Source organism: Ranitomeya variabilis, chromosome 6, assembly GCF_051348905.1.
Source record: "Ranitomeya variabilis isolate aRanVar5 chromosome 6, aRanVar5.hap1, whole genome shotgun sequence".
NCBI classification, from domain to species: Eukaryota; Metazoa; Chordata; class Amphibia; order Anura; family Dendrobatidae; genus Ranitomeya; species Ranitomeya variabilis.
Genome location: NC_135237.1, coordinates 39,148,831 through 39,164,665, shown reverse-complemented (window position 1 = coordinate 39,164,665; position 15,835 = coordinate 39,148,831). Strand labels below are relative to the sequence as shown.

Below are 15,835 nucleotides of genomic sequence, written 5' to 3'. Positions count from 1 at the left end.
GCAGTTTTACAAACTCTGGAGGAAGCAAACACTGACATAAGGTCACGTGAATTGTGTCTCGACCTTCTCAACTTAGTATTGAGAGAAAATTTCTTCCGTTTTGAGGACGATTTTTTTGTCCAGACGTGCGGGACCGCCATGGGCTCAAATGTCGCCCCCGCCTACGCTAATCTATACATGGACAGATTCGAGCGTGACCATATCTACGCCAATCCATTATTTCAGCAGCATGCCATCGTGTGGCTCCGCTATATCGATGACATTTTTTGTATCTGGCTGGGAGACCTCAGTAGCCTATCCACCTTCTTTAATACCCTCAATAGCGTCAGGGAAGAACTCAAATTCACACTTTCTCATAATTCAGAGACTATTACCTTTCTAGACACAAGGGTGCAGAAGGACCCCCAGGGCAAATTAACCACCGACATTTACACCAAGCCCACTGACTGTAATAATCTTCTTCGTTATGACAGTTGCCACCCCAAATCCACAAGGGATAGTCTTCCACGGTCGCAATTCAAAAGGGTTACGAGAATTGTATCCGATAGTGCCACTAGAAAATCCAGATTACAGGAAATGTCAGATAAATTCAAATCTAGGAATTATCCATCTACACTACTAGCCACGGAAATGTCCAGGGCCCTCGATGATACGGTAACCAACCCTTCCACCACGAAACCACCTAGGTTACCTTTTGTGCATGACCATCATCCATCCATGAACAAGGTCCACAATCTGATTCATAAACATTGGCCTCTCCTCACGAAAGCGTATCCCAACATCACCATATTCAGAAACCCACCTTTAATGTGTCTCAGAAGACCTCAAAATATTAAAGACAGAGTGGTCAGGGCTGACATAGGCCAGAACAGCAGAACATCCACACGTACCCTCACAGGGCTTCGCAGAACTGGCACCTTTCCGTGCCTGAACTGTATGAGTTGTTCAAATATCATTAAAGGCAATGAAGTCGTACACCCCCGAACTGGCAAATCATATCCTATCAAAGATTTCTTCACATGCGAAACAAACTTTGTGGTATACATAATAAAATGCCCATGTGGATTGCTCTACGTGGGAGAGACCACCCAGGCCATACGCGACCGTATTTCTGGACATAAGTCCACTATTCGATGTGGTAAGACATGGCTACCCCTACCAGCACATTTTAAAGAGGCTAAACACAACATATCTCAATTAAGATACCAGATCATTGAAAAAGTGCCAAGACCAAAGAGAGGTGGTAACCACATCCGCTTATTAAAACAAAGGGAAACGTATTGGATATACACCTTAGATACCCTACACCCCAGAGGGTTAAATCGAGAAATAGACTGGCTAATCTGATATATTTCTTTCCCTAGACCCATTGAAAAACCGTTTGAAAAATCGTATGTCTCAGTTTCTTCATCCTTCTTCTGGGGCGGTAAGACCAACCTATATCCCCCCCTTTTTTTTCCCTTTTTTTTCCTTTTTTCCTTTTTTCTTTTCTCTTTTTCCTTTAAACCCCCCCTTTTTTTTCCATTTATTTTCTTTTATTTTCCATTTTCTTTTGTTTGGACTCCTACAAATGCCGATTAGTATTATTATATTTTCAATTGTTTACCAATTCATTTACTTATTTACTTATTTTTGTTTGTTTGTTCAATTATCTATTGAATATGGTACCATCCTCATTGTACTGACCGTGAATTACTATATATACTATCCGCATTCCATGTATATGAACCGCCGACTAAGCTATATACTGTTACCACAATACTATGTATTATTACCATGACTATGTATACATTACTAGCAGTCCCCCTAGAAGGATATCCCACTTTTATCTCCATCTACTAGTGCCCTGCTCCTTTTTTTATATAGCACTTTAGTGACTCAGTCACCCACGCAGGCGCAGACATTCCTGGCTAGCACAGTCCAGCGCGTGCGCGCTATATACCCCCTCCGCAAACCGCCATGACGCTTTACATCATGACAGAGAGCGGTGTTACACCACACGTGCAGGCACGGGTCTCCATAGACACCTGTGCTATGATCCGGCGCAGGCGCAATAGCGCCGCATTCACTTCCGGTCACATGACCGGACGGCACTGGATTAAAGGGATCCCTCCTCTGGTGCAGAACACACACGCTGCACCAGCACGCCGTTGTGCCCGCAGGACCACTGCGCCACCAATCCTAGTAAGTACGCCTTTACTACCCTTTGAAACACAAGCGGCAGTACATGCCACATTCTCACCCTCACCTACTCCACTTACTACAGCTCAGTGTTCACGGTCAGGACAGCGCTCCTCTGGCTGGCCGTTCCTGTTCCTCCTCCAAGTGCAGTACGCGTATACTACACGAGCACGCTGTGGCTCCAGCAAGACTACTGCGCCTCCTATTTCTTGTAAGTACTGTTGCACACATTCAGTGCTCACCCAATAATCGACTCCATCGCCATCACATGCCACTTACCCTGACAACTTTGCCCACTATAGCTCAAGCACCACAGTCAGGACAGCGCTCCTTTGGCTTGCTGCAAACCCCTCCTGGATCATCCACTAAACTGGTACATATATATATACATATGCATATTCTTCCCCTTTTTTCTCCTTTTGGTTCTTCTTCTTTTTTCCTTCCTCCACCCATGGTCACGCCATATTAAATCATTGAGAGACGCACCACCATAAACTACATCTAAGTCCTTGTTCTCAATGTTACACTTGGCCAGTGATATTTAGGCTACCTTCTTAACTATTCTTCCCCCTCTCCTTTCACCTCTAGGATATATATCAGCAATTTGAGATATCCCAATAAACGGTGCCAATAACCTTTCGGTGACCTTAAAGGGTATGCTCCATGTTTATTTTATTTAATTTGGATTTAATCATTTACGCTTTATACCTATTCCTGTACTACTGATACCCAGTGTCTTTTTCTTGGATGTTGCCAGCCTAGATGCATCTTCATATCTGCACCCATATCAACCTGGATAGACTGGCTCTCTTATATTTTGTAAATATCTTGTATATTTGTATATGAAACATTCTGATTGTATATATTGTTTTATATTTTTTCCAGCGACTATGTGATAAAGGCCGGAGTTCGGCCGAAACGTCAAAAATACTGTCGCTTCATCCACCACCGTAAATAAAATTTATTCACTTGAAAGCATACTTATCTATTGAGTGCAGTGATTCTATAACACACACCTCAGCAGCTGCAGAACATCATAATACACACCTCAGCTGCTGCAGAATATCATAACACGCACCTCAGCTGCTGCAGAACATCATAATACACACCTCAGCTGCTGCAGAACATCATAGCACACCTCAGCTGCTGCAGAACATCATAATACACACCTCAGCTGCTGCAGATCATAACACACCTCAGCTGCTGCAGAACATCATAACACACACCTCAGGTGCGGCAGAACATCATAATACACACTTCAGCTGCTGCAGAACATCATAACACACACCTCACCTGCTGCACAACATCATAATACACACCTCAGCTGCTGCAGAACATCATAACAGACATCTCAGCTGCTGCAGAACATCATAACACACACCTCAGCTGCTGCAGAACATCATAACACACACCTCAGCTGCTGCACAACATCATAATACACACCTCAGCTGCTGCAGAACATCATAACAGACATCTCAGCTGCTGCAGAACATCATAACACACACCTCAGCTGCTGCACAACATCATAATACACACCTCAGCTGCTGCAGAACATCATAACAGACATCTCAGCTGCTGCAGAACATCATAACACACACCTCAGCTGCTGCAGAACATCATAACACACACCTCACCTGCTGCACAACATCATAATACACACCTCAGCTGCTGCAGAACATCATAATACACACCTCAGCTGCTGCAGAACATCATAGCACACCTCAGCTGCTGCAGAACCTCATAATACACACTTCAGCTGCTAAAAGCTAAGAAGCGCCAAGATCTTTCCAACCTGAGCTTTCTAATCCATGAACTGACTACCACATGTACAGTGTAGACTGACACAGAGCAGTGTAAAACACAAGTGCCATCACCTACGGGCACGATCATGGCTGCCACTGCACCGCACACAAAAGATTGAAGGAAACCCATCACTTACTTTGATTTCTACTGTGCTTCCGTCTTTTGTAATGTGTCTTTCCACATAGTCTGAAGCCAGCAGGTCACTGCAATGAATAAAAGAAAGATGAATGGTCGTATAGAAGACATAAGTCATAAGAAAACAAGCCGGCGAGGGCCAATTTAAAGCATATTAATCTAGAAAAGTGCTGCGCTCATTGGTCAAGTGGGACCTAATGGCTGCCTACGGGGTGCCATGGTGTGTAACACTGTGTGAGATATCGGCGGTGGTGGAGGCAGGCAGCTAATAAATGCTTTACGTTACAGCAATATTTCATGATCACAGAGTTCCCGCAGTGGGTGTGCCAAACAAACAATATGGACAGGGGTTGACTCTTTATGAAAAAATCCCAATAAATGGAACTTTTCTGATGTTTTTGATATTTTTTTTTTAATTTCAATTTCATGTATATGATCAAGAGTGAGGCATTTTGCCTTAGACTATGTTAACATCAATCCGAGAAATGTTTTACAAGTTTTACAACAAACATATGAACCATAAGAGGTACTCTATGACCTGTGCAGAGATCACTGTGCAGGGAGGGGGAGGAGGCGAGTTGTGACAACACCTATTGTGAATGGTGGATCCTATGTTATCTACTGTATATAGAGGTGCTATCAGTCATTGTACAGGAGGAGGAGGTGAGCTGTGACACTACCTATTGTGAATGGTGGATCCTGTGTTATCTACTGTATATAGAGGTGTTATCAGTCATTGTACAAGAGGAGGAGGAGGTGAGTTGTGACCTCACCTATTGTGAATGGTGGATCCTGTGTTATCTACTGTATATAGAGGTGTCATCAGTCATTGTACAGGAGGAGGAGGTGAGCTGTGATATCACCTATTGTGAATGGTGGATCCTGTGTTATCTACTGTATATAGAGGTGTCATCAGTCATTGAACAGGAGGAGGAGGTGAGCTGTGACATCAGCTATTGTGAATGGTGGATCCTGTGTTATCTACTGTATATAGAGGTGTTATCAGTCATTGTACAGGAGGAGGTGGTGAGCTGTGACATCACCTATTGTGAATGGTGGATCCTGTGTTATCTGCTGTATATAGAGGTGTTATAGGTCATTGTATAGGAGGAGGAGGTGAGCTGTGACATCACCTATTGTGAATGATGGATCCTATGTTATCTACTGTATATAGAAGTGTTATCAGTCATTGTACAGGAGGAGGAGGAGGTGAGCTGTGACATCACCTATTGTGAATGATGGACCCTGGGTTATCTACTGTATATAGAGGTGTTATCAGTCATTGTACAGGAGGAGGTGAGCTGTGACATCACCTATTGTGAATGGTGGATCCTGTGTTATCTACTGTATATAGAGGTGTCATCAGTCATTGTACAGGAGGAGGAGGTGAGCTGTGATATCACCTATTGTGAATGGTGGATCCTGTGTTATCTACTGTATATAGAGGTGTCATCAGTCATTGAACAGGAGGAGGAGGTGAGCTGTGACATCACCTATTGTGAATGGTGGATCCTGTGTTATCTACTGTATATAGAGGTGTTATCAGTCATTGTACAGGAGGAGGTGGTGAGCTGTGACATCACCTATTGTGAATGGTGGATCCTATGTTATCTACTGTATATAGAAGTGTTATCAGTCATTGTACAGGAGGAGGAGGAGGTGAGCTGTGACATCACCTATTGTGAATGATGGACCCTGGGTTATCTACTGTATATAGAGGTGTTATCAGTCATTGTACAGGAGGAGGTGAGCTGTGACATCACCTATTGTGAATGGTGGATCCTGTGCTATCTACATAGAGAATACCAAACATTGTAATAATGCCTGTAAAATGACTACTGAGCAGTGATATCTACACAACAGGAAGTAACAAGCTATTGTAATGTTTAGTGATTGGTGTGAAAACTATAAGATCTTAGCTTTAGATAATGACTTTAGGAAAAAAAAACATCAAAAACTCTGTATTCGGCTATCTGTGACAGTCATATAGTAAAATAAAAATGGAACTGAGGTTGTGCATGCGCACCTCCACTCCATTGATGATCGGGGCTCTGCAGAACCCCATATCTTGGGATCCCAGAGGTTTAACCTCTATTGATCAGTAGGTTATTCTCTATCCTAGATATAGAGGATAACTTACGATTTTGTGAATAACCCTTTAATTTTTGTACGTGCATGGGTCTATGGAAGAATTGATTCAGAAAACTGAAGCAGGGTGCCCATCGAGAACTGCCCTCAAGTCTTATTTTGGAGAATCTCTTTTTTCTAGAAATCACAAGTTGGCTTTTGCAAAAGTTGCTCATATTCTTACATTTTCCCTGCATCTAAAACACATCCATAGAAAGTTGTTTTAGTCACAAGATAAAAGTTTTAATCACTTCACCTATCCGTGGTTTTAATGGTGTGGAAGATGTATGTACAATGTGTGAGACGGGGGCCATAAAGAAGGGAGCATCAGAGCTTCACAGATCCCAAGTCCAGTCCTTATCCATACCATGGAATTCCTCATTTTTGACAAACCATTGAATTGCAAAATAAAATACCTTTTAGCATTAATGACATACAGTAGGTGAAATATAAGATATTCACAACCCTAGAAGCCCCTTAATAGTGCACGTAAAAGGAATCAATATACAGTATACCCCAACTTTCCATACTTTACCATCTGGAAAATAGTGGATATTAATCATTTATAACATGCAGTCAGTTGTCTCCTGCCCCATTAACAGTAATGCACACTTATGATCTCTCGTCTGTAGTTATTTATTCTCAATACATCAACATCATAGGAAGTCAATGCTCAGAACCAGTCACGCTCCGAGGATTTCAGTGTTAATTTAGTTTGTGTTGTAAATAGAAAATTATAACAATCAGAGATGTTCATAGATTACTCGTGGTCATGTCTCACCAGCGATGTCATCAGTAACGTCACCGCCGGCGAGGCATGACTAGGAGTGACCAATGGAGCCTTGAGAATGAGGCTTAACAGGTCACTCTCGTTCATGTCTTACGGGCGATGACATTACTGACGTCATTGCTGTGAGATATGACCGAGTGACTCATGATGCCTCGATAACGTGGCTCCTTACGTCATTCCCGTTCATGTCTTACTGGTGATGATGTTACCGACGTCATAACTGTGAGAAAAGACTGAGTGACCCATGAAGCCTTGATAACGTGGGTCCATAGGTCACTCCCGGTCAAGTCTCAAGGACGATGACGTCACGGACATCATCGCTTGTGAGACATGACTGCGAGTAACCTATGAAGCATCGTTCTCTGAACAACGCTCCATAGGTTGCAGGAAAGAATCGCAGGACATTGTGGGAACCACAATGATTTATGTCGGAACTGCAGGGATCTTTTTCAATAATAATAAATGGTTAAACCAGGGAATGTCTGGGGGAGTCTTTATTCAAATAACCTTTTTTTTCTGTTTGTGTTTTTTTTTATTTTAAATATAAGATTAGTAATGAGGGTGTCTGATGAATGCCTCTCCATTACTACCCTCTGGGATTGATACCAGTGGTCATTAAACAGCTGACATCAACCCAAAAAACTATTACCCCAATTGAAACCGAATCAGGGAAATCAGGAAGAGCCAAAGACTAAGAGCCAGAATTGGTGCATAATTTCAGGGGCGACTGAGGGCTGGTCTTATTAGGCTGGGACGGGCCAGTATCCATGAAGCTTCCCAGTATATTAACATCCACCCCCAGTTGTCTGCTTTGCCTTAGCTGGTTATTAAAAATAGGAGGGAAACCACATCATTTTTAAAAATTATTTATTTTACACTGTCCCTATGCTAGTTAGAGCACAACGTACTCATTCGTTTAAACAGGCCAGGCCACATATTGCGCCGGACACTCACAGCCATGCCAATATTTAGGTTCGCTCATCCCTAGTAAGTAACAACCAATCCATTCCACACAGGTAAAGAAATCAAACCATAGATGTCCATAAATTAAATTATGTGTAATAATGAGAAAATTCACAGGGAAAAAATATTGAACACATGATGAGAGGTGCCAAAAGATATGGAAAGTCATGACACCAGCTGAAATCAGTAATTAGAAGCATTCCTGCCACTTAGTGGAAAGTGATATCAGCTGGTTCAACTGATGGCCTATAAAAAGGTGACTCATACCAAGGTGCAACAAAAGAAACATCTCATGATGGGTAAAACCAGAAAACCAGTGAGCTGTGTCAAGACCTTTGCAACATTACTGTTGCAAAATATACTGATGGTATTGGTTACAGAAGATTTTCTAAACTACTGAAGGTCCCATACATTGTTGATAAAAATCTGTTTCCATCTCACAGGATGATGAAGATGAAATGATGGTGGACATTTCAGCAAGACGATGATCTCAAACATGCAGCCAAGGAAACTCTCAACTGATTTGAGAATAAATAAATAGGCTGTGAACCAGACACTATGCATTACCTGCAGGTGAACAGATCCCTAAACAGGCCTATGTTGTGCAAACATATACTAAGCAGTCACCTCTATTATTAGGCTGTGAGTGACTGTCTATTTAGTATTTTGCACCTGTGTTGCCGACATCTTTGCTACATGGGCTGGCTGCATCCTGTAGTGCATTTGTTCAGAGACCTGAGCAAGTAAGCGGTGCTGCCCCTTTTCCAGCTGTATTTTTTATTTCAGAAAAGAAAAACAAAGCTGCTAGAATGGCTCAGTCAATCACTGGACCTGAAACCAGTAGAAAATCTATGGAAGGAAGTAAAGCTCAGAGTTCATAGAAGGAGCCCACGGGACCTTCAGTATTTGAAGACTGTGTAAAAAAATGGGCCAAAATCACACCCGTGCAATGCATGCGACTAGTTTCTCCATACGGATCTGTCATCAACAACAAAGGCTTTTTTGTACAAAGTATCAAATAACTTTTAGTTAGAATGTTCAATACTTTCTCTGTTTCATTCCTCATTATTACACATAATTTGTGGAAATCTATGGTATGATTTGTTTGTGTGGATTGGATGGGTTGTTAATTGCGATGAGCGAAAGTGCTCGGTGATACTCGGATATCACTGAAGTATCTGGGTGCTTGAATGTTCTTGGCCTGTGTGTTGGGCTCTCCATGCCTGTGCTGTGAATATGATACAGCCGCAACACATGCAGCTGCGGCGCCGATCAGCTGATCAGCCAGCGTACTCCATGTATCCGGGTTCTCTCTGCAGCTTATTCAGTAAGTGCTATAGCTTACCGAAAAAGCGGGGACCCGATCAAATTCGCTCAACTCTACTCACACACGTACCATACTTGGCCAACGTGCGCAACTTGGTAGTTCAGCAGTTTCTGAAAACCTACCCAGATTTGCCATAGCTTCTGGTCAAGGAACGCCAAGTCAATGCCCATTTCCGCAAGTCAGCTACAGCTGCCGATGCACTGGCAGTGCTGCAGTGGTGCATACAAGTGCCGGCTCACCAACTGGTGTGCGACGTGACCATGCCCTGGAACTCCACACTGAACATGCTGGCAAGGGTTTGTGAGCAGTAAATGCCAGTTGTTTAATACCAGCTCCAACACTGCTGTCGGTATTCTGGTCAGACTCTGCACATAACAACTGAAGAGTGGGCATGAATGTCTGATATTTTTGTGTTTCTCCAAGATCTTGAGGACTCCACAAAGATGGTGAGCGGTGGTGATGCCATAATCAGTGCAACGTTCCAACTTCTACTGTATGCCTACTTAAACATGAAGTTTTGCATGTGGTCCAGGTGGAGATGGAGGAAGACATGAGACAGGGAAATACTACCCAGCCTCATCGCATCTACTCATGGTGGATTGGGTAACAATGAGGTGGAGGCTGAGGAAGAGGAGGGGGAACAGGAGCTGGCTGCTAGTGCAGCAAAGGCTAGTACCCACACAAGTTTCGTCCCGTCTTTCCTATGTGGATGGGCTGAGGAGGGGAATGAGGAGGAAGAGAGGGAAAAGGAGGAGGAGGAGGAGATTAGGAGTCGTCATCATGGTGGAGACAGGGAAGTGTTGGCTGTAGGGAGATTGGCGCATATGGTCGACTTTATGAACTGCCGCCTTTCCCGTGACCCTCGCAATACATTCATCTTGGCCAAAAAAGAGTACTGGTTGTTCACCCTGCAAGACCCATGCCACAAGGAGACCCTTGCATCTCTCCTTATTGAGGCGGAGAGGTCTACTAAACTAGTGCTATACCAGAAGGCCATTGTGGAAAATATGTTGAAAAAATTCCAGACGTATTCAATACTTATTTCACCTGCTATATGTATACACAAACACACACATATATATATATATATATATATATATATATATATATATACAGTATATACTGTATATAGTGAAGCAGAATGGATAATCATAAGAGGGTCATTATGTGTGCACCAGGATGCACATAGAAGCATACTGAACCCTCTGGAGAGCATTGTAATTACAATCACACATGGGGTTACAATGCAAAATAAAAGAGAGAGTGGGTTTAGGAAAACCTAACATGAGCTTTTATTTTAAAGAGATCTGCAGGACGGTAGTGGGGCGGATCTCTACCTCCACTCCGGGTCTTGGGAGTAGCTTATGAACAGGAAACCCATTTAAACTTTCAATTAAGGTTTGGGTGTGTAAATGTTTTCTTTGGAAGCAGCAGAGCAGGAGGCTGAACTCTGGCTAGAGAAATCAAAGCTTCTGACACACCCACAAGTGATACACTGGTGCAGTCGCCCACAGTAACAGACTCATACGGACACTCGGGCTATGAAATGGAGGATAAAAGTTTTGGATTTATTTTGTGAATTTGAAAATAAAGACGTTTAAGTTGAACTTTCTTGGGTCATTGCCTCATTGCAGCACAGACACGAAAGCCACTGCCTTAGAAAATATACATGTATGTAGTAGGGTTTCAGGCTCTCTGGTAGGCATTAGTCCTTAGAGAGTGTTCACACAGATAATGCAGTTTTTATTGTTTTCCACAGGTTGCACAGCACCAAAACAAACTCAACCACAAATCCCAGCCTTGTTCAGGCACTAACTAAAAAGAACAGACCCTAGCCACTCATACACGGCCGAGCTAAACTCAGCCCGGTCAAACAAAACAACTGTTGACCATAGCAACCACTGATATTTGCAGTCCTCTGCACACCGACTGTGTAAACTCTTATCAGAGAGGGATTCTGCCTGTCTCTCTCTTCCTTCAGCTCCAAGACACATCCAGTCTGGTCAGCTTCCATGAGCTGACTGCCTCAGATGAACAGCTAGCTTGTTTATATACGGGCTAGCCAGGTATAGAGAAAGAGACAGACAATGAGAATAGATTTATCATATTTAGTGATACAGAAGGTGTTTTTTTTATTTTAGGGGAAATACAATTAAGAAATACCACTATGTCTGATCAGTAGGAGCCAGCTTGGTAAATGCAGGTTGTAGCGTATATTTCTCCTAGTCAGCAGTTCTATCCATCCACTGAAGACAATAAAGAAAATGCTGATTTGTTAAAGCTTTGTTGTGCATCACAAATGACTCCTATGCTCATGATAAAGGTCTTGCATTTTTTATGACCAGGTAATGCAGAACGGATAGGAGTAAACGAAGTGTAAGAGGACGACACCATGAACGCACTGATGTGTAGGAAACTCATTTTTGAATCAACGTGAACACTGGTCATTTCTCCAGGCATTTTATTTCCTTATATCAGTGGCTCCGTCATCTTGTCTTCATAGTCTCTTACTGTTACTTCTCAGTTCTACGTCTCTCGCAGGCCTGCACCTTAGGTTGGTCGTCCATCTGTCATTAACCGGTGCACACTCTATACTACTTCCTTCTTTAGAATTCCTGTTCTGCGTCCCAGATTTGCCAGCACTGGACTTGGTTTGTTTGAGACTGCTTCCTAGGCTTACTTTCCTCAGCAAGACAAACTCCCCGGTCACTCCATTCGATTCCAACCACAGACTGCTTTACTTTATATTTCAGCCCCTTTTATTGTCTATGTTACTACAACCATATAGTATGCTACACAAATAACTATAACAATTCAAAACAACTTAGCAATTTATTTCCCACACAATAGTACCATTCAGTCTCAGACTGGTGTGCCGTGGTCCACAAGTAACATTGACTCTGGCGGTCCAACTGTTCAACTACAGTCATGGCCAAAAGTATTGGCACTCTTGAAATTGTTCCAGAAAATGAAGTATTTCTCCCAGAAAACTACTGCAATTACATATGTCGATCTACCACACTGTAAGTGCAAATATTACATCGCCCTTATTCAAAAAATTGAAATGTGCTTCTATATAATAATACATTAAGTAGTTTGTTGAATTAGGAGATGCCACCTTCATACATAGTGAATCAAGTGTATTGTGTCAACTACTAGTAAATCCACTCCCCTAACCGGACCCACCGGGAAATTCACCAATTCCCCGGTGTGCGCCGTGCCAGTCCGTGCCGTCTAGTCAACTGTGACAGTAATGATATTCATGGTAAAGTCCATGGTAGTTAAGTTTTAAATGATTCAGTCACAGAATATTCCAATAGCAAAATCTTTGGTAAGAATTCCTTTTATTAAAACAGACCTGTCTACAGTTTGTTGGTCTTTTACTAAAATATGCTTGAAGAACTTAACTTTGAGTCAGCAATTAACAAGAAAAATGTATTATGTTTCAACCACAACATTCCACCTTCTCCAAGTAAAGAAAAAATGCCCCAATAATGTTTTTGGACACCAAGAAAAAAGTTAAATTTCCCATAATTGTCCATTTCCTCTATTACTAAAAGGATGCAAATCATATTTATTTCCTACAAATGCTGATGCAATACATTTGTTATCATCGATTTCTTCTAGAGACCTCCCCAGGGTGTAAGCAGTATTCGGGATAATGCTGCCATTATATCTGCTGTGCTGTGCACTATAGACTGGTAGGGGACTTAGGACCCTCAGGGTAAAGGAGTTCGGGCCACGCTGCAAGAGCTTAGAAATCTATAAGAAAATAGGGGTCACATGAAAGGTATAATAGTGCTTGTATTGTATGGTCCACACAGCCATCATTAATAACAAATAAGGGTAATAATGAAAGCTGCATGAAACGGTCTACAGCCAGTATCTGTGTGAGTACAAGTACAAAGTGCTACTGAGTGTGAGAAACAGATGAAAGAAGAAACCAGGAGGAAAATATAGAAATGGAGAGCTGAGAAAAATTAGATTACAAAAGTGTGAATGCCCTGACTAAAATGTGTTTACAGGACACTCTTAAAACACTGTGGGCACTCGAAATTATCTGGATTGCCTGGGAGAGTACATTCCAGAGAATTAGTGCAGCACAAGAAAAGTCATGGAGATAGGGGTGGGAGGTTTGGATTATGGAAGATGTTAATCTTAGAACATTAGTAGAGCATAGAGCATGGGCAGGCTTGAAGTCAGCAATAAGAGGAGATGTAGATCAAAGCAGCACCGTGGAGGCTATGTGGGTGATTGATACATTTTTATTGTACCTTGACAGAAGGGCAACCAGTGCAATGACTGGCATAGGGTGTAGGCATCAGTGGAGCAGCTGGACAGAAACATGAGCCTAGATGCTGCATTTAGGAAAGAATGGAGAGGAGAGAGTTTAGCGAGGTGAAGACCAATTAGTAGAAATTTGTAATAGTCTAGATGAGAATTAGTCAGAAAGACAGTAAGAATTTTTGTGGCTTCCATGGTATTCTGGAGATGCTTTTAAGGCACAAGAAGAAGAATATGCATCTGATTGTATATAGGAAGCGAAAGATAGATCCAATTCAAAAATAACCTCAAGACAGCAGGCTGCCTTTTATGGCATATCCTGTGGATAAATCAGAAATTTCCGAGATGGCACAACCTTTAGAGAGCTAACCTGCCAGTAATGGAATCAATAAATATGACAAGCTAGAGTATCACATATGCAATGTGTGCAGTGCCTAATATGTATAATGCATCTGTCTATTTATCCTGGAGTTACGTCAGATCTTCTACTCTAGTTGCTGCCAGAGCTGCATTCAAAATACTGCAGGATACCTATTCTCTGTCACGGGTTTACCAGAAGACCAGAGCGTCTGATTTCATATACTCCTGCACTGATTAGAAACACTTCCACTTCATAGCACAGCAGTGCAGGGGTTAAATTGTTCATCTTATAGTCTGAGGCTTCCTGCTTAGAAGATCTCAGCTGTGCAGTGTTAGCCACTCCACTCTCCTATATACTGTATACTCACCTCTGGCAATCTGGATTGCCAGTATTAAGTCTTGTACTGCCTGGTGAGGAGTGGAGGAGTTGGTGTTTGGTAGAGGCGTTTTAGAGAATTGTTCTGTGACTTGGCGTTTTGGCTGTGTGCAAAACCTCATCTTTTCCTATTTTGTTTACCTTTCTTATCTCTCCAGTGTTTCCTTCTGTTGTCTGTGAGTGTATATTTTGTATAATTGGTATTTTAATTTATCCCTGTAGGTCCTTCCTTGTTTGTCTGGTTTAAGTATATATACACTAATCCTCCCCAATTCCCTGAGTGGGGGGTGATAGATAAGGGCTGTTTCAGGAGTTCATCAAGGTACATGGCCCCAGCATCTTCACCATCAGAAGTAATCTGAGGAGCAGGAATAGCTTCTGCGCCCCAAGAGTTAGGGACAGGGAAAGAGCCCCTGGTCCCAGGTTATCAGACAATAGAGTTATGACATTATCAAAGATCAGGGTTGTTATTGTTTCCATAAAAAATGTTGCCCCTATTAATACGTAACCAAGGTCTGGGGGACCACAGAAGTAGACAATTAATATATATCTGCATGAACTCCAAGAACACAGGCAGTATGTCAGGTAAATGAATATCTATTGGCTTCCTGAGGTCTCTGAAAGAGCTATGGGACGTGCAGAAGTAGCAGTTGCACTAGGTAGGATCCTACTGCTTTGGATAGTTCAAAGGCACCAGTAAATCACAATACATATAGAAATGGCAGCTGTTGCAATTTTTATATTTGTGCCCTTATAGATATACCTATTGATTAGGGCATGAGTATCCAATACTATTTGTTTTTTTTCCCTTGAAGTGTCCCTTTAATCACTAATGGAGATTTATCCACCAAGCCCCTGAATTCTTATATTTCTGATTAATTTGTCCATCGCCGCTTTACTGTATAAACCCTAAATCCCCCAGTACAGACATAACCAGCTTTCAGTAATAATTCCTACATGTAGTTTGTTCGAGCCAGTGCAGGCGCAGGAAAATCACTTGTATCCTGCACGGCATTAATGTGATCAACTTAATACACAATCGCCTAAGAATGTGTCAGACAATACAGCTGCCCACACAGATTATGTGAGCTTCAGAGCAGCGCAAAGTGACACCGGCCCAAAGAAACCAAGAATCTAAGCTATGTTTAGGCTTTTCATTACCTGGGGCAAAAAATGTACGGTAAATTTTGCAATTTTCAAACTTTGAATTTTTATGCCCTTAAATCAGAGAGATATGTCACACAAAATAGTTAATATATAACATTTCCCACATGTCTACTTTACATCAGCACAATTTTGGAAACAACATTTTTTTTGTTAGGAAGTTATAAGGGTTAAAAGTTGACCAGCGATTTCTCATTTTTACAACAAAATTTACAAAACCAATTTTTTTTAGGGACCATCTCACATTTAAAGTCACTTTGAGGGGTGTACATGACAGAAAATACCCAAACTTGACAACATTCTAAAAACTACACCCCTCAAGGTG

General features: G+C 42.0%; 1 protein-coding gene across 7 annotated transcripts in view; it reads right to left on the bottom strand.

Moving 5' to 3' along the window:
- The window catches only part of ADAM22 (ADAM metallopeptidase domain 22), a 329,143-nt gene that overhangs the window by 241,463 nt on the left and 71,845 nt on the right, over positions 1 to 15,835 (bottom strand). For all 7 annotated transcript variants that reach the window (XM_077268285.1, XM_077268287.1, XM_077268289.1 and 4 more), the window contains exon 4: positions 4,121 to 4,187. In XM_077268285.1, the coding sequence (XP_077124400.1) occupies positions 4,121 to 4,187 (67 nt within the window). The remainder of the gene's footprint in view (positions 1 to 4,120; positions 4,188 to 15,835) is intronic.